This window comes from Nomascus leucogenys, chromosome 12 (assembly GCF_006542625.1).
Source record: "Nomascus leucogenys isolate Asia chromosome 12, Asia_NLE_v1, whole genome shotgun sequence".
NCBI lineage: Eukaryota > Metazoa > Chordata > Mammalia > Primates > Hylobatidae > Nomascus > Nomascus leucogenys.
In genome coordinates this window covers 83,271,933-83,293,007 of record NC_044392.1, presented here as the reverse complement: position 1 = coordinate 83,293,007, position 21,075 = coordinate 83,271,933, and the positions used below count along the sequence as shown (strand labels likewise).

The 21,075-nt window shown below is 39.4% G+C and overlaps 1 protein-coding gene across 1 annotated transcript in view; it reads right to left on the bottom strand.

The window, feature by feature from the left end:
- The window catches only part of HFM1 (helicase for meiosis 1), a 214,013-nt gene that overhangs the window by 74,749 nt on the left and 118,189 nt on the right, over positions 1–21,075 (bottom strand). The window contains exons 12-13 of the mRNA XM_030825053.1: positions 20,005–20,205; positions 19,836–19,924 (exon numbers count right to left, since the gene is read on the bottom strand). Coding sequence (XP_030680913.1) covers positions 19,836–19,924; positions 20,005–20,205 — 290 coding nt within the window. The remainder of the gene's footprint in view (positions 1–19,835; positions 19,925–20,004; positions 20,206–21,075) is intronic.

Sequence of the window (21,075 nt, the reverse complement as noted above, 5' to 3'; positions counted from 1 at the left end):
ATACAAACAACCATCAGAGAATACTATAAAGACCTCTATGCAGGTGGAGCCAAGATGGCCAAAAAGGAACAGCTCCGGTCTACAGCTCTCAGCCTGAGCGACACAGAAGACGGGGGATTTCTGCATTTCCGTTTGAGGTACCAGGTTCATCTCACTAGGGAGTGCCAAACAGTGGGTGCAGGTCAGTCGGTGCAGCGCACTGTGCGCGAGCCGAAGCAGGGCGAGGCATTGCCTCACATGGGAAGCGCAAGGGGTCAGGGAGTTCCCTTTCCTAGTCAAAGAAAGGGGTAACAGATGGCACCTGGAAAATCGGGTCAGTCCCACCCTAATACTGCGCTTTTCCAACAGCCCTGGAAAACGGCACACCAGGAGATTCTGTCCCACACCTGGTTCGGAGGGTCCTATGCCCACGGAGTTTCGCTGATTGCTAGCACAGCAGTCTGAGATCAAACTGCAAGGCGGCAGCCAGGCTGGGGGAGGGGCGCCCGCCATTACCCAGGCTTGCTTAGGTAAACAAAGCAGCCAGGAAGCTCGAACTGGGTGGAGCCCACCACAGCTCAAGGAGGCCTGCCTGCCTCTGTAGGCTCCACCTCTGGAGGCAGGGCACAGAGAAACAAAAACTCAGCAGGAACCTCTGCAGACTTAAATGTCCCTGTCTAACTGACAGCTTTGAAGAGAGTAGTGGTTCTCCCAGCACACAGCTGGAGATCTGAGAACAGACAGACTGCCTCCTAAAGTGGGTCCCTGACCCCCGAGCAGCCTAACTGGGAGGCAGCCCCCAGTAGGGACAGACTGACGCCTCACTCGGCCAGGTACTCCTCTGAGACAAAACTTCCAGAGAAACTATCAGACAGCTGAATTTGTGGTCTCAAGAAAATCCGCTGTTCTGCAGCCACCGCTGCTGACACTTAGCCAAACAGGGTCTGGAGTGGACCTCTAACAAACTCCAACAGACCTGCAGCTGAGGGTCCTGTCTGGTAGAAGGAAAACTAACAAACAGAAAGGACATCTACACCAAAATCCCATCTGTACATCACCATCATCAAAGACCAAAAGTAGATAAAACCACAAAGATGGGGAAAAAACAGAGCAGAAAAACTGGAAACTCTAAAAAGCAGAGCACCTCTCCTCCTCCAAAGGAACGCAGTTCCTCACCAGCAACGGAACAAAGCTGGACGGAGCATGACTTTGACGAGTTGAGAGAAGAAGGCTTCAGATGATCAAACTACTCCGAGCTATGGGAGGAAATTCAAAACAATAGCAAAGAAGTTAAAAACTTTGAAAAAAAATTAGACGAATGTATAACTAGAATAACCAATGGAGAGAAGGGCTTAAAGGAGCTGATGGAGCTGAAAGCCAAGTATCGAGAACAACGCGAAGATTGCAGAAGCCTTGGTGGCCGATGCGATCAACTGGAAGAAAGCGTATCGCTGATGGAAGATGAAATGAATGAAATGAAGAGAGAAGGGAAGTTTAGAGAAAAAAGAATAAAAAGAAACAAACAAAGCCTCCAAGAAATTTGGGACTATGTGAAAAGACCAAACCTACGTCTGATTGGTGTACCTGAAAATGACGAGGAGAATGGAACCAAGTTGGAAAACACTCTGCAAGATATTATCCAGGAGAACTTCCCCAATCTAGCAAGGCAGGCCAACATTCAGATTCAGGAAATACAGAGAATGCCACAAAGATACTCCTCAAGAAGAGCAACTCCCAGACACGTAATGGTCAGATTCACCAAAGTTGAAATGACGGAAAAAATGTTAAGGGCAGCCAGAGAGAAAGGTCGGGTTACCCACAAAGGGAAGCCCATCAGATTAACAGCTGATCTCTCGGCAGAAACTCTACAAGCCAGAAGAGAGTGGGGGCCGATATTCAACATTCTTAAAGAAAAGAATTTTCAACCCAGAATTTTATATCTAGCCAAACTAAGCTTCATAAGTGAAGGAGAAATAAAATACTTTCAGACAAGCAAACGCTGAGTGATTTTGTCACCACCAGGCCTGCCCTAAAAGAGCTCCTGAAGGAAGCACTAAACATGGAAAGGAACAACCGGTACCAGCCACTGCAAAAACATGCCAAATTGTAAAGACCATGGAGGCTAGGAAAAAACTGCATCAACTAACGAGCAAAATAACCAACTAACATCATAATGACAGGATCAGATTCACACATAACAATATTAACTTTAAATGTAAATGGGCTAAATGCTCCAATTAAAAGACACAGACTGGCAAACTGGATAAGGAGTCAAGACCCATCAGTGTGCTGTATTCAGGAAACCCATCTCACGTGCAGAGACACACATAGACTCAAAATAAAGGGATGGAGGAAGATCTATCAAGCAAATGGAAAACAAAAAAAGGCAGGGGTTGCAATCCTAGTCTCCGATAAAATAGACTTTAAACCAACAAAGATCAAAAGAGACAAAGAAGGCCATTACATAATGGTAAAGGGATCAATTCAACAAGAAGAGCTAACTATCCTAAATATATATGCACCCAACACAGGAGCACCCAGATTCATAAAGCAAGTCCTGAGTGACCTACAAAGGGACTTAAACTCCCACACAATAATAATGGGAGATTCTAACACCCCACTGTCAACATTAGACAGATCAACGAGACAGAAAGTTAACAAGGATATCCAGGAATTGAACTCAGCTCTGCACAAAGTGGACCTAATAGACATCTACAGAACTCTCCACCCCAAATCAACAGAATATACATTCTTTTCAGCACCACACCACACCTATTCCAAAATTGACCACATAGTTGGAAGTAAAGCACTCCTCAGCAAATGTAAAAGAACAGAAATTATAACAAACTGTCTCTCAGACCACAGTGCAATCAAACTAGAACTCAGGATTAAGAAACTCATTCAAAACGGCTCAACTACATGGAAACTGAACAACCGGCTCTTGAATGACTATTGGGTACATAATGAAATGAAGGCAGAAATAAAGATGTTCTTTGAAACCAATGAGAACAAAGACACAACATACCAGAATCTCTGGGACACATTCAAAGCAGTGTGTAGAGGGAAATTTATAGCACTAAATGCCCACAAGAGAAAGCAGGAAAGATCCAAAATTGACACCCTAACATCACAATTAAAAGAACTAGAAAAGCAAGAGCAAACACATTCCAAAGCTAGCAGAAGGCTAGAAATAACTAAAATCAGAGCAGAACTGAAGGAAATAGAGACACAAAAAACCCTTCAAAAAATTAATGAATCCAGGAGCTAGTTTTTTGAAAAGATCAACAAAATTGATAGACTGCTAGCAAGACTAATAAAGAAGAAAACAGAGAAGAATCAAATAGATGCAATAAAAAATGAAAAAGGGGATATCACCACCGATCCCAGAGAAATACAATCTACCATCAGAGAATACTACAAACACCTCTATGCAAATAAACTAGAAAATCTAGAAGAAATGGATAAATTCCTCGACAAATACACCCTCCCAAGACTAAACCAGGAAGAAGTTGAATCTCTCAATAGACCAATAACAGGCTTTGAAATTGTGGCAATAATCAATAGCTTACCAACCAAAAAGAGTCCAGGACCTGATGGATTCACAGCTGAATTCTACCAGAGGTACAAGGAGGAACTGGTACCATTCCTTCTGAAACTATTCCTATCAATAGAAAAAGAGGGAATCCTCCCTAACACATTTTATGAAGCCAGCATCATCCTGATACCAAAGCCTGGCAGAGACATAACCAAAAAAGAGAATTTCAGACCAATATCCTTGATGAACATTGATGCAAAAATCCTCAATAAAATACTGACAAACCGAATACAGGAGCACATCAAAAAGCTTATACAACATGATCAAGTGGGCTTCATCCCTGGGATGCAAGGCTGGTTCAACATATGCAAATCAGTAAATGTAATCCAGCATATAAACAGAACCAAAGACAAAAACCACATGATTATCTCAATAGATGCAGAAAAGGCCTTTGACAAAATTCAACAACCCTTCATGCTAAAAACTCTCAATAAATTAGGTATTGATGGGACGTATCTCAAAATAATAAGAGCTATCTATGACAAACCCACAGCCAATATCATACTCAATGGGCAAAAACTGGAAGCATTCCCTTTGAAAACTGGCACAAGACAGGGATGCCCTCTCTCACCACTCTAGTCAACATAGTGCTGGAAATTCTGGCCGGGGCAATCAGGTAGGAGAAGGAAACAAAGGGATTCAATTAGGAAAAGAGGAAGTCAAATTGTCCCTGTTTGCAGATGACATGATTGTATATCTAGAAAACCCCATCGTCTCAGCCCAAAATCTCCTTAAGCTGATTAGCAACTTCAGCAAAGTCTCAGGATACAAAATCAATATACAAAAATCACAAGCATTCTTGTACACCAAAAACAGACAAACAGAGAGCCAAATCATGAGTGAACTCCCATTCACAATTGCTTCAAAGAGAATAAAATACCTAGGAATCCAACTTACAAGGGATGTGAAGGACCTCTTCAAGGAGAACTACAAACCACTGCTCAATGAAATAAAAGAGGATACAAACAAATGGAAGAACATTCTGTGCTCATGGGTTGGAAGAATCAATATCGTGAAAATGGCCATACTGCCCAAAGTAATTTATAGATTCAATGCCGTCCCCATCAAGCTACCAATGACTTTCTTCACAGAATTGGAAAAAACTACTTTAAAGTTCATATGGAACCAAAAATGAGCCCGCATCGCCAAGTCAATCCTAAGCCAAAAGAACAAAGCTGGAGGCATCACGCTACCTGACTCCAAACTATACTACAAGGCTACAGTAACCAAAACAGCATGGTACTGGTACCAAAACAGAGACATAGATCAATGGAACAGAACAGAGCCCTCAGAAATGATGCCGCATATCTACAACTATCTGATCTTTGACAAACCTGACAAAAACAAGAAATGGGGAAAGGACTCCCTATTTAATAAATGGTGCTGGGAAAACTGGCTAGCCAGATGTAGAAAGCTGAAACTGGATCCCTTCCTTACACCTTATACAAAAATTAATTCAAGATGGATTAAAGACTTACATGTTAGACCTAAAACCATTAAAATCCTACAAGAAAACCTAGGCAATACCATTCAGGACATAGGCGTGGGCAAGGACTTCATGTCTAAAACACCAAAAGCAATGGCAACAAAAGCCAAAATAGACAAATGGGATCTAATTAAACTAAAGAGCTTCTGCACAGCAAAAGAAACTACCATCAGAGTGAACAGGCAACCTACAGAATGGGAGAAAATTTTTGCAACCTACTCATCTGACAAAGGGCTAATATCCAGAATCTACAATGAACTCAAACAAATTTACAAGAAAAAAACAAACAACCCCATCAAAAAGTGGGCGAAGGACATGAACAGACACTCCTGAAGACATTTATGCAGCCAAAAAACACATGAAAAAATGCTCATCATCACTGGCCATCAGAGAAATGCAAAACAAAACCACAGTGAGATACCATCTCACACCAGTTAGAATGGCCATCATTAAAAAGTCAGGAAAAAACAGGTGCTGGAGAGGATGTGGAGAAATAGGAACACTTTTACACTGTTGGTGGGACTGTAGACTAGTTCAACCATTGTGGAAGTCAGTGTGGCGATTCCTTAGGGATCTAGAACTAGAAATACCATTTGACCCAGCCATCCCATTACTGGGTATATACCCAAAGGACTATAAATCATGCTGCTATAAAGGCACATGCACACGTATGTTTATTGCGGCACTATTCACAAGAGCAAAGAGTTGGAACCAACCCAAATGTCCAACAACGATAGACTGGATTAAGAAAATGTGGCACATATACACCATGGAATACTATGCAGCCATAAAAAATGATGAGTTTGTGTCCTTTGTAGGGACATGGATGAAACTGGAAAACATCATTCTCAGTAAACTATCACAAGGACAAAAAACCAAACACCGCATGTTCTCACTCATAGGTGGGAATTGAACAATGAGAACTCATGGACACAGGGGAACATCACACTCCGGGGACTGTTGTGGGGTGGGGGGAGGGGGGGAGGGACAGCATTAGGAGATATACCTAATGCTAAATGATGAGTTAATGGGTGCAGCAAAACAACATGGCACATGGATACATATGTAACAAACCTGCACATTGTGCACATGTACCCTAAGACCTAAAGTATAATAATAAGATAAAATAAAATTAAATTAAAAAAAACAAAAAACAAAACAAAACAAAAAAAAGACCTCTATGTACATAAACTAGAAAATCTAGAAGAAATGGATGAAATCCTGGACACACACACTCTTCCAAGACTGAACCAGGAAGAAACGGAATCCCTGAATAGACCAATAATGAGTTCTGGAATTGAGGCAGTAATAACTAGCTCACCAACCAAAAAAAGCCCAGGACCAGAAAGATCCACAGCTAAATTCTACCACAGGTACAAAGAAGAACTGTCACCACTTCTACTGAAACTATTCCAAAAGACTGAAAAGGAGGGACTCCTCCCTAACCTATTTATGAGGCCAGCATCATCCTGATACCAAAACCTGGTGGAGATACAACAAGCCAATATCCTTAATGAACATTGATGCAAAAAGCTTCAGTAAAATACTGGCAAACTGAAGCCAGCAGCACATCAAAAAGCTTACCCACCATGATCAAGTTGGCTTCATCCCCAGGATGCAAGGTTGGTTCAACAACATACACAAATCAATAAATGTGATTCATCATATAAACAGAATTAAAGACATTATTATCTCAATAGACACAGAAACGGCCTTCGATAAAATTCAACACTCCTTCATGTTAAAAACTCTCAACAAACTAGGTATTGAAGGAACATACCTCAAAATAATAAGAGCCACATATGACAAACCCATAGCCAATACCATATTGAATGGGCAAAAACTGGAATCATTCCCTTTGAAAACTGGCACAAGACAAGGATCCCTTCTCTCACCACTCCTACTCAACACAGTTTTGGAAGTTCTGGCAAGGGCAATCAGGAAAGAGAAAGAAATAAAGGTATTTAAATAGGAAGAGAGGAAGTCAAATTATCTTTGTCTGCAGATGACATGATCCTATATTTAGAAGACCTCATCTTCTCAGCACAAAAGCTTCTTAAGCTATTAAGCAATTTCAGCAGTCTCAGGATACAAAATCAATGTGCAAAAATCTCTAGCATTCCTATACACCAACAACAGGCAATCAGAGAGCCAGTGAATGAACTCCCATTCACATTTGCTTCAAAAAGAATAAAATACCTAGGAATACAGCTAATGAGGGAGGTAAAGAAACTTTTCAAGCAGAACTACAAACCACTGCTCAAAGAAATCAAAGTGGATACAAGCAAATAGAGAAACATTCCATGCTCACGGATAGGAAGAATCAATATTGTGAAAATGGCCATACTGCCCAAAGTAATTTATAGATTCAATGCTATTCCCACTAAACTACCATTGACATTCTTCACAGAATCAGAAAAAAGCTATTTTAAAATTTATATGGAACCAAATAGCTGAGACGATCCTAAGCAAAAAGAACAAAGCTGGAGGTATCATTCTACCCATCTTCAAACTATACTATTATAGTAACCAAAACAGCATGGGACTGGTACAAGAACAGACACATAGACCAAAGGAACAGAATAGAGAACTCAGAAATAAGACCACACACCTACAAACATCTGATCTTCAACAAATGTGACAAAAGCAAGCAATGGGGAAAGGACACCCTATTTAATAAATGGTGCTGGGAGAGCCGGATAGCCATATGCAGAAAATTGAAACTGGACCCCTTCCTTACACCCTACACGAGAATTAACTCAAGATGGATTACAGACTTAAATGTAAAACCCAAAACTATAAAAACCCTAGAATAAAATCTAGGCAATACCCTTCAGGACACAGGCACGGGCAAAGATTTCATGAAGAAAACACCAAAAGCAATTGCAACAAAAGCAAAAATTGACAAATGGCATCAAATTAAAATCAAAATAAGGAGCTTCCATTCAGCAAAAGAAACTATCATGAGAGTAAATAGACAACCTACAGAACAGGAGAAAATTTCTGCAATCTATCTATCTGACAAAGGTCTAATATCCAGAGTCTACAAGGAACTTGAACAAATTTACAAGAAAAAAAAAAACCCCATTAAAAAGCAGGCAATGGACATGAACAGACACTTTTCAAAAGATGACATACATGTGGCCAACCAACATTATGAAAAAAAGCTCAACATCACTGATCATTAGAGAAATGTAAATCAAAACCACATTGAGATACCATCTCATGCCAGTCAGAATGGCAATTATTAAAAAGTCAAAAAACAACAGATGCTGGCGAGGTTACAGAGAAAAAGGAATGCTTACACTGTTGGTAGTGTAAATTAGTTCAACCATTGTGGAAGACATTGTGGCAATTCCTCAAAGACCTACAACCAGAAATACCATTTGACCTAGCAATCCCATTACTGGGTATATACCCAAAGGAATATAAATTATTATTTTATAAGGATACATGAACACATATGTTCACTGCAGCATTATTCACAATAGCAAAGACATGGAATCAACCTAAATGCCCATGAGTGATAGACTGGATAAAGAAAATGTGGCACATATATATTCTGGAATACTACACAGCCATAAAAAGCAAAGATATCATGTCCTTTGCAGAGACATGGATGGAGATGGAAGCCATTATCCTCAGCAAACTAACACAGGAACAGAAAACCAAACACCACATGTTCTCACTTATAAGTGGGAGCTGAATGATGACAACACATGGACATATGCAGGGGAACACACTGGAACCTGTTGGGGAGGTTGGGGAGGGAGAGCATTAAGAATAGTAGCTAATGGATGCTGAGCTTAATACCTAGGTTATGCAATGATTTGTACAGCAATCCACCATGTCACATGTTTACCTATATAACAAACCTGTACATCCTGCACATGTACCCTTAAACTTAAAAGTGGAAGGAAAAAAAACCCATAAGAATGGCCAACAGGTATATGAAAAGGTGTTGAACATCACTAATTATCAGGAAATGTAAATTAAAATCACTATATTATAGACAACAAATACAGGTGATGGTGTGGAAAAAAGGGAATCCTAGTACACTGTTGGTGGGAATGCAGATTGGTACAGCCATTATGGAAACAGTATTGAGATTTCTAAAGATATTAAAAATGGAATTACCATATTACCCAGCAACCTCTTCTCTGGGTATATACCCAAACAAGAAATCATTACCTCATAAAGATATCTGCACTCCCATGTTCCTTGCAGACTGTTCATAATAGTTAAGATATGGAAACAGCCTAAAGGTCTGTTGATGAACTAATGCACAAGAAAATGTGGTATGTGTGTGTGTGTGTATATACATATATATATATATATATTTTTTTTTTTTTTTTTTTTTTTGAGACGGAGTCTTGCTCTGTCACCCAGGCTGGAGTGCAGTGGCACAATCTTGGCTTACTGCAGGCTCTTCCCGCCCGGGGTTCATGCCATTCTCCTGCCTCAGCCTCCCGAGTAGCTGGGACTACAGGTGCCAGCCACCACGCCCAGCTAATTTTTTGTATTTTTAGTAGAGACGGGGTTTCACCATGTTAGCCAGGATGGTCTTGATCTCCTGACCTCATGATCTGCCTGCCTCGGCCTCCCAAAGTGCTGAGATTACAGGCATGAGCCACCGCGCCTGGTGTGTATATATATATAAAACATAGTATACACACACACGCACACACACAATGGAATATTATTCAGCCTTATAAAAGAATGAGATTCTATGATTTGCCACAACATGGCTGGACCTGGAGGACATTGCTAAGACACTAACTGAAATAAGCCAGTCACAGAAAGAAAAATATTGCATGTTCTCACTCATATGTGAAACGTTTCTTTAAAAAGTCAAATATACAGAGATAGAGAATAAAACAGTAGCTATCAGAGGCAGGAAGGGAGGGAACAGGGGAAGAAATGGGGAGATGTAGGTCAAACGATACACAAAAAAGCAGATACATATTGTGAACAAGTCTAGAGACCTAATGTACAACATAAAGACTACAGTTAATAAAATTATTTTGGATTAGGGATTCTTGTTAAGTAAGATTTAGCTGCTCTTGTCAAAAAAAAAAAAAACTATGTGAGATGAGAGTTATATTAATTTGCATCACTATAGTAACCATTTTACTAGCTATATGAATCACATAACATCATGTTGTAAACCTCAAATATGCCATATAAAATTTATTTTTTAAAAAAGAAAACTCAGTTAAAAGACGAGGAAGTTAAGAAAGTGTGTTGATAATCTGAAAATGAATTCTGGGCACATTAAAAGATTTTGGAAGTTGGTAGGCTTGGTTCTTAAGTATATAAAAACATCTAGTATTTTTCTACTTCCTTGTTGCAGATATGACACTAGGATAAATTATTTTTATGACAACAGTCATGACTTTTTTCAAGGATTCACAATGAAATGAAGATAAGGCAAGAGGAAAGGGCATGTTACTATTAAGTACAAACTCTGCTACCCACTGTTAGGTATCTTAGAAATGTTGCCTTATTTAATTATCATAGAAACACGGTGAGATGACTGATTCTCACATATACAAAATTGATTAAGAAACTCAAGTTGAAAGAAGTAATATGCCCAACAGTACACAGCTAGTAAAAGTAGCAGCACTGTAATTCAAATCTGAGTCTCTAACTCTAGCATGTTCCTGAAAAAAAAAAAAAAAAAAAAAAAAACAGGAATAAAAAAGGAGATAAAGAAAAAATAAGGGGCAAAGACTGAAGAAAGAAGAGAGTTAAAGGAGAGAGAAACTTTCCATTAGTAACTAGGTAAGAGTGGGAAATAAGAAAAGGAATTAAGATATACATTTGCAAAAAATGATTATCTGAAACAAAATTAGCTAATTTGTTCACAACAGAAAAAAGGGAGAGGATGAATTGCAAATCAGTTTTAAGGGAACTTGTAGTGTATTTCAATTCCCTACTCATATAGATAAGTTCAGCTCAAAAATGTTAATTATTATGTATTCACCTTGGGACACCAGATATTTCTATGTGAATGATGCTACCATTGCACAAAGAATTCTGTAAGTCTTTCAAAACTGCCTTCAGAGTTAAGTTTATGAGCAAGAAAACAAGCCTCATTACTTGATCCCCACATCTTGTTTCTGACAAAAAGTGATATGAACCAACTCGATCATCTAGTTTACTCACCCAACAAGTAGAAAGCTTCAAATTGTTTATACCTACTTACAGCCTCTCTACCCTATACCTACACTTTTTAAAAAAATCCCAGTTTACCTTTATTCTATTACTAGTTTTATAATGAACTGGTCAATGTTTTTGAAACCCCATCTTTGTTTTAAAAACTTAGAAAATTAATAAGAGACGGGTGGAGCCAAGATGGCCGAATAGGAACAGCTCCAGTCTACAGCTCCCAGTGTGAGCGACACAGAAGACAGGTGATTCTGCATTTCCAACTGAAGTGTCAGGTTCATCTCCCTGGGGAGTGTCAGACACTGGGTGCAGCGCACCGAGCATGAGCCGAAGCAGGGTGAGGCATCGCCTCACCTGGGAAGTGCAAGGGGTCAGGGAATTCCCTTTCCTAGTCAAAGAAAGGGGTGACAGACGGCACCTAGAAAATCGGGTCACTCCCACCCTAGCACTGTGCTTTTCCAACAGTCTTAGCAAACGGCACACCAGGAGATTATATCCTGTGCCTGGCTCGGAGGGTCCTACGCCCACAGAGCCTCGCTCATTGCTAGCACAGCAGTCTGAGATCAAACTGCAAGGCAGCAGCGAGGCAGGGGGAGGGGGGCCTGCCATTGCCCAGGCTTGAGTAGGTAAACAAAGCAGCCAGGAAGCTCCAACTGGGTGGAGCCCACTGCAGCTCAAGGAGGCCTGCCTGCCTCTGTAGACTCCACCTCTGGGGGCAGGGCATAGCCAAACAAAAGGCAGCAGTAACCTCTACAGACTTAAATGTCCCTGTCTGACAGATTGGAAGAGAGTAGTGGTTCTCCCAGCACGCAGCTTGAGATCTGAGAGCAGACAGACTGCCTCCACAAGTGGGTCCCTGACCCCCGAGTAGCCTAACTAGGAGGCACCCCCCAGCAGGGGCAGACTGACACCTCACATGGCTGGGTACTCCTCTGAGACAAAACTTCCATAGGAACAATCAGGCAGCAACATTTGCTGTTCACCAATATCCGCTGTTCTGCAGCCTCTGCTGCTGATACCCAGGCAAACAGGGTCTGGAGTGGACCTCCAGCAAACTCCAACAGACCTGAAGCTGAGGGTCCTGATTGTTAGAAGGAAAACTAACAAACAGAAAGGACATCTACACCAAAATCCCATCTGTACATCACCATCATCAAAGACCAAAGGTAGATAAAACTACAAAGATGGGGAAAAAAACAGAGCAGAAAAACTGGAAACTCTAAAAATCAGAGCACCACTGTTCCTCCAAAGGAACGCAGCTCCTCACCAGCAACGGAACAAAGCTGGACAGAGAATGACTTTGACGAGTTGAGAGAAGGCTTCAGACAATCAAATTACTCTGAGCTAAAGGAGGAAGTTCGAACCCATGGCAAAGAAGTTACAAACCTTGAAAAAAGATTAGATGAATGGCTAACTGATGGAGCTGAAAACCATGGCACAAGAAGTACATGACGAATGCAGAAGCCTCAGTAGCTGATTCGATCAACTGGAAGAAAGGGTATCAGTGATAGACGATCAAATGAATGAAATGAAGCGAGAAGAGAAGTTTAGAGAAAAAAGAACAAAAAGAAATGAACAAAGCCTCCAAGAAATATGGGACTAAGTGAAAAGACCAAATCTACATCTGATTGCTGTACTTGAAAGTGACAGGGAGAATGGAACCAAGTTGGAAAACACTCTGCAAGATATTATCCAGGAGAACTTCTCCAATCTAGCAAGGCAGGCCAACATTCAAATTCAGGAAATACAGAGACTGCCACAAAGATACTCCTCAAGAAGAGCAACTCAAAGACACATAATTGTCAGATTCACCAAAGTTGAAATGAAGGAAAAAATGTTAAGGGCAGCCAGAAAGAAAGGTCGGGTTACCCATAAAGGGACGCCCATGAGACTAACAGCTGATCTCTCGGCAGAAACTCTACAAGCCAGAAGAGAGTGGGGGCCAATATTCAACATTCTTAAAGAAAAGAATTTTCAACCCAGAATTTCATATCTAGCCAAACTAAGCTTCATAAGCGAAGGAGAAATAAAATCCTTTACAGACAAGCAAATGCTGAGAGATTTTGTCAACACCAGGCCTGCCCTCCAAGAGCTCCTGAAGGAAGCACTAAACATGGAAAGGAACAATTGGTATCAGCCACTGCAAAAACATGCCAAATTGTAAAGACCATCAAGGCTAGGAAAAAACTGCATCAACTAACGAGCAAAATAACCAGCTAACATCATAATGACAGGATCAAATTCACACATAACAATATTAACCTTAAATGTAAATGGGCTAAATGCTCCAGTTAAAAGACACAGACTGGCAAATTGGATAAAGAGTCAAGACCCATCAGTGTGCTGTGTTCAGGAAACCCAAGACTTTAATACCCCACTGTCAATATTAGACAGATCAACGAGACAGAAAGTTAACAAGGATATCCAGGAATTGAACTCAGCTCTGCACCATGCAGACCTAATAGACATCTACAGAACTCTCCACCCCAAATCAACAGAATATACAATCTTTTCAGCACCACACCACACCTATTCCAAAATTGACCACATAGTTGGAAGTAAAGCACTCCTCAGCAAATGTAAAAGAACAGAAATTATAGCAGTCTCTCAGACCACAGTGAAATCAAACTAGAACTCAGGATTAAGAAACTCACTCAAAACCACTCACCTACATGGAAACTGAACCTGCTCCTGAATGACTACTGGGTACATAACGAAATGAAGGCGGAAATAAAGATGTTCTTTGAAACCAACGAGAAGAAAGACACAACATACCAGAATCTCTGGGACACATTCAAAGCAGTGTGTAGAGGGAAATTTATAGCACTAAATGCCCACAAGAGAAAGCAGGAAAGATCTAAAATTGACATCCTAACATCACAATTAAAGAACTAGGGAAGCAAGAGCAAACATATTGAAAAGCTAGCAGAAGGCAAGAAATAACTAAGATTAGAGCAGAACGGAAGGAAATAGAGACACAAAAAACCCTTCGAAAAATCAATGAATCCAGGAGCTGGTTTTTTGAAAAGATCAACAAAATTGATAGACTGCTAGCAAGACTAATAAAGAAGAAAAGAGAGAAGAATCAAAGAGACACAATAAAAAATGATAAAGGGGATATTGCCACCGATCCCACAGAAATAGAAACTACCATCAGATAATACTATAAACACCTCTACGCAAATAAACTAGAAAATCTAGAAGAAATGGATAAATTCCTCAACACATACACCCTTCCAAGACTAACCCAGGAAGAAGTTGAATCTCTGAATAGACCAATAACAGGCTTTGAAATTGAGGCAATAATTAATAGCTTACCAACCAAAAAAAGTCCAGGACCAGATGGATTCACAGCCTAATTCTACCAGAGGTACAAAGAGGAGCTGTTACCATTCCTTCTGAAACTATTCCAATCAATAGAAAAAGAGGGACTCCTCCCTAACTCATTTTATGAGGCCAGCATCATCCTGATACCAAAGCCTGGCAGAGACACAACAAAAAAAGAGAATTTTAGACCAATATTCCTGATGAACATCGATGCAAAAATCCTCAACAAAATACTGGCAAACTGAATCCAGCAGCACATCAAAAAGCTTATACACCATGATCAAGTGGGCTTCATCCCTGGGATGCAAGGCTGGTTCAACATATGCAAATCAATAAACGTCATCCAGCATATAAACAGAACCAATGACAAAAACCACATGATTATCTCAACAGAGGCAGAAAAGGCCTTTGACAAAATTCAACAACACTTCATGCTAAAAACTCTCAATAAATTAGGTACTGATGGGACATATCTCAAAATAATAAGAGCTATCTATGACAAACCCACAGCCAATATCATACTCAATGGGCAAAAACTGGAAGCATTCCCTTTGAAAACTGGCACAAGACAGGGATGCCCTCTCTCACCACTCCTATTCAACATAGTGTTGGAAGTTCTGGCCAGGGCAATCAGGCAGGAGAAAGAAATAAAGGGTATTCAATTAGGAAAAGAGGAAGTCAAATTGTCCCTGTTTGCAGATGACATGATTGTATATCTAGAAAACCCCATCGTCTCAGCCCAAAATCTCCTTAAGCTGATAAGCAACTTCAGCAAAGTCTCAGGATACAAAATCAATGTGCAAAAATCACAAGCATTCCTATACACCAATAACAGACAAACAGAGAGCCAAATCATGAGTGAACTCCCATTCACAATTGCTTCAAAGAGAATAAAATACCTAGGAATCCAACTTACAAGGGATGTGACGGACCTCTTCAAGGAGAACTACAAACCACTGCTCAATGAAATAAAAGAGGATACAAACAAATGGAAGAACATTCCATGCTCATGGGTAGGAATAATCAATATTGTGAAAATGGCCATATTGCCCAAGGTAATTTATAGATTCAATGCCATCCCCATCAAGCTACCAATTACTTTCTTCACAGAATTGGAAAAAACTACTTTAAAGTTCATATGGAACCAAAAAACAGCCCGCATTGCCAAGTCAATCCTAAGCCAAAGGAACAAAGCTGGAGGCATCATGCTACCTGACTTCAAATTATACTACAAGGCTACAGTAACCAAAACAGCATGGTACTGGTACCAAAACAGAGATATAGACCAATGGAACAGAACAGAGCCCTCAGAAATAATGTCACATATCTACAATTATCTGATCTTTGACAAACCTGACAAAAACAAGAAATGGGGAAAGGATTCCCTATTTAATAAATGGTGCTGGGAAAACCGGCTAGCCATATGTAGAAAGCTGAAACTGGATCCCTTCCTTACACCTTATACAAAAATTAATTCAAGATGGATTAAAGACTTAAATGTTAGGCCTGAAACCATAAAAACCCTAGAAGAAAACCTAGGCAATACCATTCAGAACATAGGCATGGGCAAGGACTTCATGTCTAAAACATCAAAAGCAATGGCAACAAAAGCCAAAATTGACAAATGGGATCTAATTAAACTAAAGAGCTTCTGCACAGCAAAAGAAACTACCATCAGAGTGAACAGGCAATCTACAGAATGGGAGAAAATTTTTGCAATCTACTCATCTGACAAAGGGCTAATATCCAGAATCTACAATGAACTCGAACAAATTTACAAGAAAAAAACAACCCCATCAAAAAGTGGGCAAAGGATATGAACAGACACTTCTCAAAAGAAGACATTTATGCAGCCAAAAGACACATGAAAAAATGCTCATCATCACTGGCCATCAGAGAAATGCAAATCAAAACCACAATGAGATACCATCTCACACCAGTTAGAATGGCCATCATTAAAAAGTCAGGAAACAACAGGTGCTGGAGAGGATGTGGAGAAATAGGAACACTTTTACACTGTTGGTGGGACTGTAAACTAGTTCAACCATTGTGGAAGTCCGTGTGGCGATTCCTCAGGGATCTAGAACTAGAAATACCATTTGACCCAGCCATCCCATTACTGGGTATATACCCAAAGGATTATAAATCATGCTGCTATAAAGGCACATGCACACGTACATTTATTGTGGCACTATTCACAATAGCAAAGACTTGGAACCAACCCAAATGTCCAATAATGATAGACTGGATTAAGACAATGTGGCACATATACACCATGGAATACTATGCAGCCATAAAAAATGATGAGTTCATGTCCTTTGTAGGGACATGGATGAAGCTGGAAACCATCATTCTCAGCAAACTATCACAAGGACAAAAAACCAAACACCGCATGTTCTCATTCATAGGTGGGAATTGAACAATGAGAACACATGGACACAGGAAGGGGAACATCACACACCGGGGCCTGTTGTGGGGTGGGGCGAAGGGGGAGGGATAGCATTAGGAGATATCCCTACTGTTAAATGACGAGTTAATGGGTGTAGCACACCAACATGGCACATGTATACATATGTAACAAACCTGCACGTTGTGCATATGTACCCTAAAACTTAAAGTATAATAAAAAAAAGAAAATTAATAAGAATGCTATAAAACTACATGCAGTTGGTATGAAAATTATTAATCATTATTTGCTGGTAGTCTTATTAGCAATAATTTCACTTTCTCCCTTTCTTTCTACCTCTCAGACTTCATCTGCTTTTTGGCTGTGAGCTCTTTGTTGGTTTTTCTCATTCTGTCTTGCTCTCTACTGTTTCTTATTGCTTAATCTTGCTTTGTTGATGTGTATTATAAAAGAACTACTCTACATGCTTCACACCCTAGAGATTTTTTTTCATATGGTAGTAACAAAGATCAAGTTAAATCCTTTAAATGAAAGGAAAAGTGTCAAAATAGTGTCTAGAGGGTGAATAAGTGGCTATGTTTGTAATTCTTTAATAGACTATCTTTATAGTCTACCTTTTTAGTGGATTAGAAAAAAAACAAAGAATGTAAAGAAGACTAAATTGGCTCCTCTAGGTTTGCTACATATCTTTGGTTGACAAGCAAAGGAACAGACTGGTAATTGGAAAGCTGATCTGACCCAAAGTGGAGAGAAGTATATTCCCCCCCCATACAAAATGAGGCAGAAAAAAATAAGTATCTGCTCATATCCACATGTCCAATTTTAGTCTGAAGTCTACCACTAAACATATTTACTGATTTCCAGAAGTTATTAACAATAACAACAAGCTAATGTTCATTACATAGTAATCATGTGCTAGCACTCTGCTGAGACCTTCTGCTATAATTTGGATGCTGTCCATTTAAATCTCATGCTAAATTGTAATCCCCAGTATTGGAGGTGAGGCCTGGTAGGAGGTGAATGGATCATGGGGGCAGATCCCTCATGGCTTGGTGTTGTCCTCACATCAGTGAGTGAGTTCTTGCGAGATCTAGTTGCTTAAAATGTATGGCACCCCCCTACCCCTGCTCCTGCTCTCACCGTGTGATACACCAACTCATCCTTTGCCTTCTGCCATGACTGTAAGCAGCCCAAGGCCTCACCAGAAGCTGAGCAGATGTGGTGCCATGTTTCTTGTACAGCCTGCAAAACTGTGAGCCCATTAAATCTCTCTTCTTTATAAATTACCCAGGCTCAGAAATTTCTTTATATCAATGCAAGAATGACCTAACACACCTGCTAAGATTGAGTGGTAAGCAGGATGAACATGAGTCCCCCTTTCCTCAAGAAGTTGATAATCTAATGAATAGAAAAGATATTAAAATAACTATTAAACAAAAGGATATTATAATTATAGTAATTTCTATGAAATAAAGTACAAGTTGCTTATAAAAGTAAATACAGGGAAACTGATGACTATGGAAAACTCATATTAAAGTTTAGACATGAAGGATAAATAGGAGTTAGGTGAAAACCATTCCAGTAAAAGCAAGCACGATGCAAGACGATGCTGTACAGAGTAAGAGTTTGGTGTATTCACAGAACACAGAGGCTAATACAGCTTGACCGTGATGAGTAAAGGGGGAGAATGGTCATGATAAGTCTGGAGAATTGGCTAGGCATCATATTATATGGGCTATTGCAGGCTACACTAAGGATTTAGCATTTAATCCCCAGAACAGTAAGAATCTATTAAAGGGTTTTAGGCAGGAAACTGACATTTAGACTTGCAATCTTACATCATCTATGCTATGTAGAGAATAAAGCTGGATAAGAGAGTGTGTGTGTAGTGATGAAAGAAAAGGATACAGCCTAGGCAAGAGATTAATAGTGACTTGAATTAGGGAAGTGGCAGTGTTGATGGAGACAAAATGACATATTTGAGATATATTTAGAAGTAAGAATAAACAGGACTTTGTAATTGATTGTCTGTGGGGTATAAGGTGAAGAAGATATCAATCATAGTTTTCTGCTATGAGTAACTAGGGAGATAATGTATAATTAAGATGGGGAACACTGGAGAAGGAACTGGTCTGAGAGCAAGAACCAAGGTTCTATTTGGTACACAGTGAATTTGAGATAACTGTTGGTAGACATACAACTGGATTCAGTTACAGAGATGGACTATAGGCCTGGAGCTCAGTAGGGAAGTCTGGGCTGAAGGCATAAATGTGGGAATTCATAGACATGCATAAGTATTATTTGAACTTCATGTGAGTAGTTACAAACACCTAAGAGTGTGGCATTAGAAAGAATGAACCTCAGGTATACTCACTCGAATGCCAACATTTAAGAGTTGGGTAGAAAAGGTGAAAAGGGGACCGAGAACGAGCAGCCTGCAAAGGAGGAAGAAAATCAGTAAAGATGATCATGGAAGCACAGAGTCCAGAGTGTTTAAGTAAGGTGGAAGTGGCCAAATATGATAGAGTCCTTAAAGATTAATTCGCAAGATCAGCTTTAGTGAAAGACTATAAAAGATGCTGGATTGAAATTAGGTTAAAAAAATAGATAGTAGTATGGATAATCTTTATCATCAAGAAATCTGATCATCAGATTATCAGTATGGATAATCTTTATCATTCAAGAAATCTGGATCATCCCTGCACGAAGATTCATTATCTCACTTAATCCTTAAAATTACCATTATCCTTAATTTATAGATGAGGACACTGAAGTTTACCCCAAGGTTATAGGACAAGCCTAATTTTCTCATCTCATCTAGATGAGCCCTAAAAGTCCTTCTACTTCCATGAAAAAATGAAAAACTATACCTCTGTTTCTGTTCCACAGTCATAATAAATTTAGCGTCTTTCACAAGAACAGAAGCAGCCTGCTGCACACCCTTCCTTGTTGCACAAAACTGAAAATAAATTCATAACATTTGTATTAATCATGTTAAAAACTGAATATACTAAAAAATAAGCTATCAACAATCCATACCACAAGTGTGGGTTTCTGATCAGAGTACATTTGTATAACACTGGCAATTTTGTAGTTGAGGGTTAAATCAAACTTAAATTCAGTTTGGTTACTACTGCAGGGAAATCCAAGGACCACTTTCTGAAGTTTCACTGGTCTATGGCTCTCATCCATTTTCAGACACACAGCTGGTCTTTCACCATCTGAAAGCCATTCTGCAATCTTTAAGACACAAAAACATGTGCATTAAAATTTTCTTCTAGTAAAGTTTTACTGCTAAAAACAACTCAATTACAAGGCACTTTAAGGTCAAGCTATAAAAGTATTTAATCAAGCATACTGTCTTTTTCAGTATGACATATTCCATTAATATTATTCTGTTGATATAGTGGTCAACACTACCAATAGTAGTATTTCAAGATTATACCCACTTTTCACCATGGTAAACTTCCAATTAATTATTATTATTTTGTTTTATTTTCCTTCATAAGAATCCAAAGAAAAATTTAAAATCAATTTTGTCATGGAGGCCAAATTTCTCACTATTATTTTAACTTCTTTGCTATTTTTGAAAACTATGCCTCAAAATGGCTGACATCTCTTTTGTGCTGTCCTAAATATTAGATAAATAGTAGCAAATTAATAGTTGGTTTAGGTTGGCAAGGGTTGACAAGTTTTTAAGCAAACAACAAACACCTGAGAGATGCCAGTGCCAAAAGCAAACGTCAGACTCAAGCTAGAGTTACTAGTTAGTTTCTGGAACTGTGGTAAGCAATCCTTATCTTTACATAGCCCAGTTAATAATCAGGCTCCATGCCCTGCTATGAAACTGACTGCTGTTTTGACAGGTAGAAAACATTAAAATAATCTCAAGGTTATCATAAGATTATTTTATTTTAGGGATAAAATAATCCCTAATCTTGTGTGATCTTATCCCTAAGATCACACAAGAATTTACAGATAGAGGGGAGCAGAAGGCCAAGAATAAAAACCTTAATTTAGGGAAAAACAGAGGAAGAAGATCTGACGAAAGAGACAGAGAAACAGCATTCACAGAAGTAGTGTTTATCACAAAGGGGAAAAGTTTCAAGA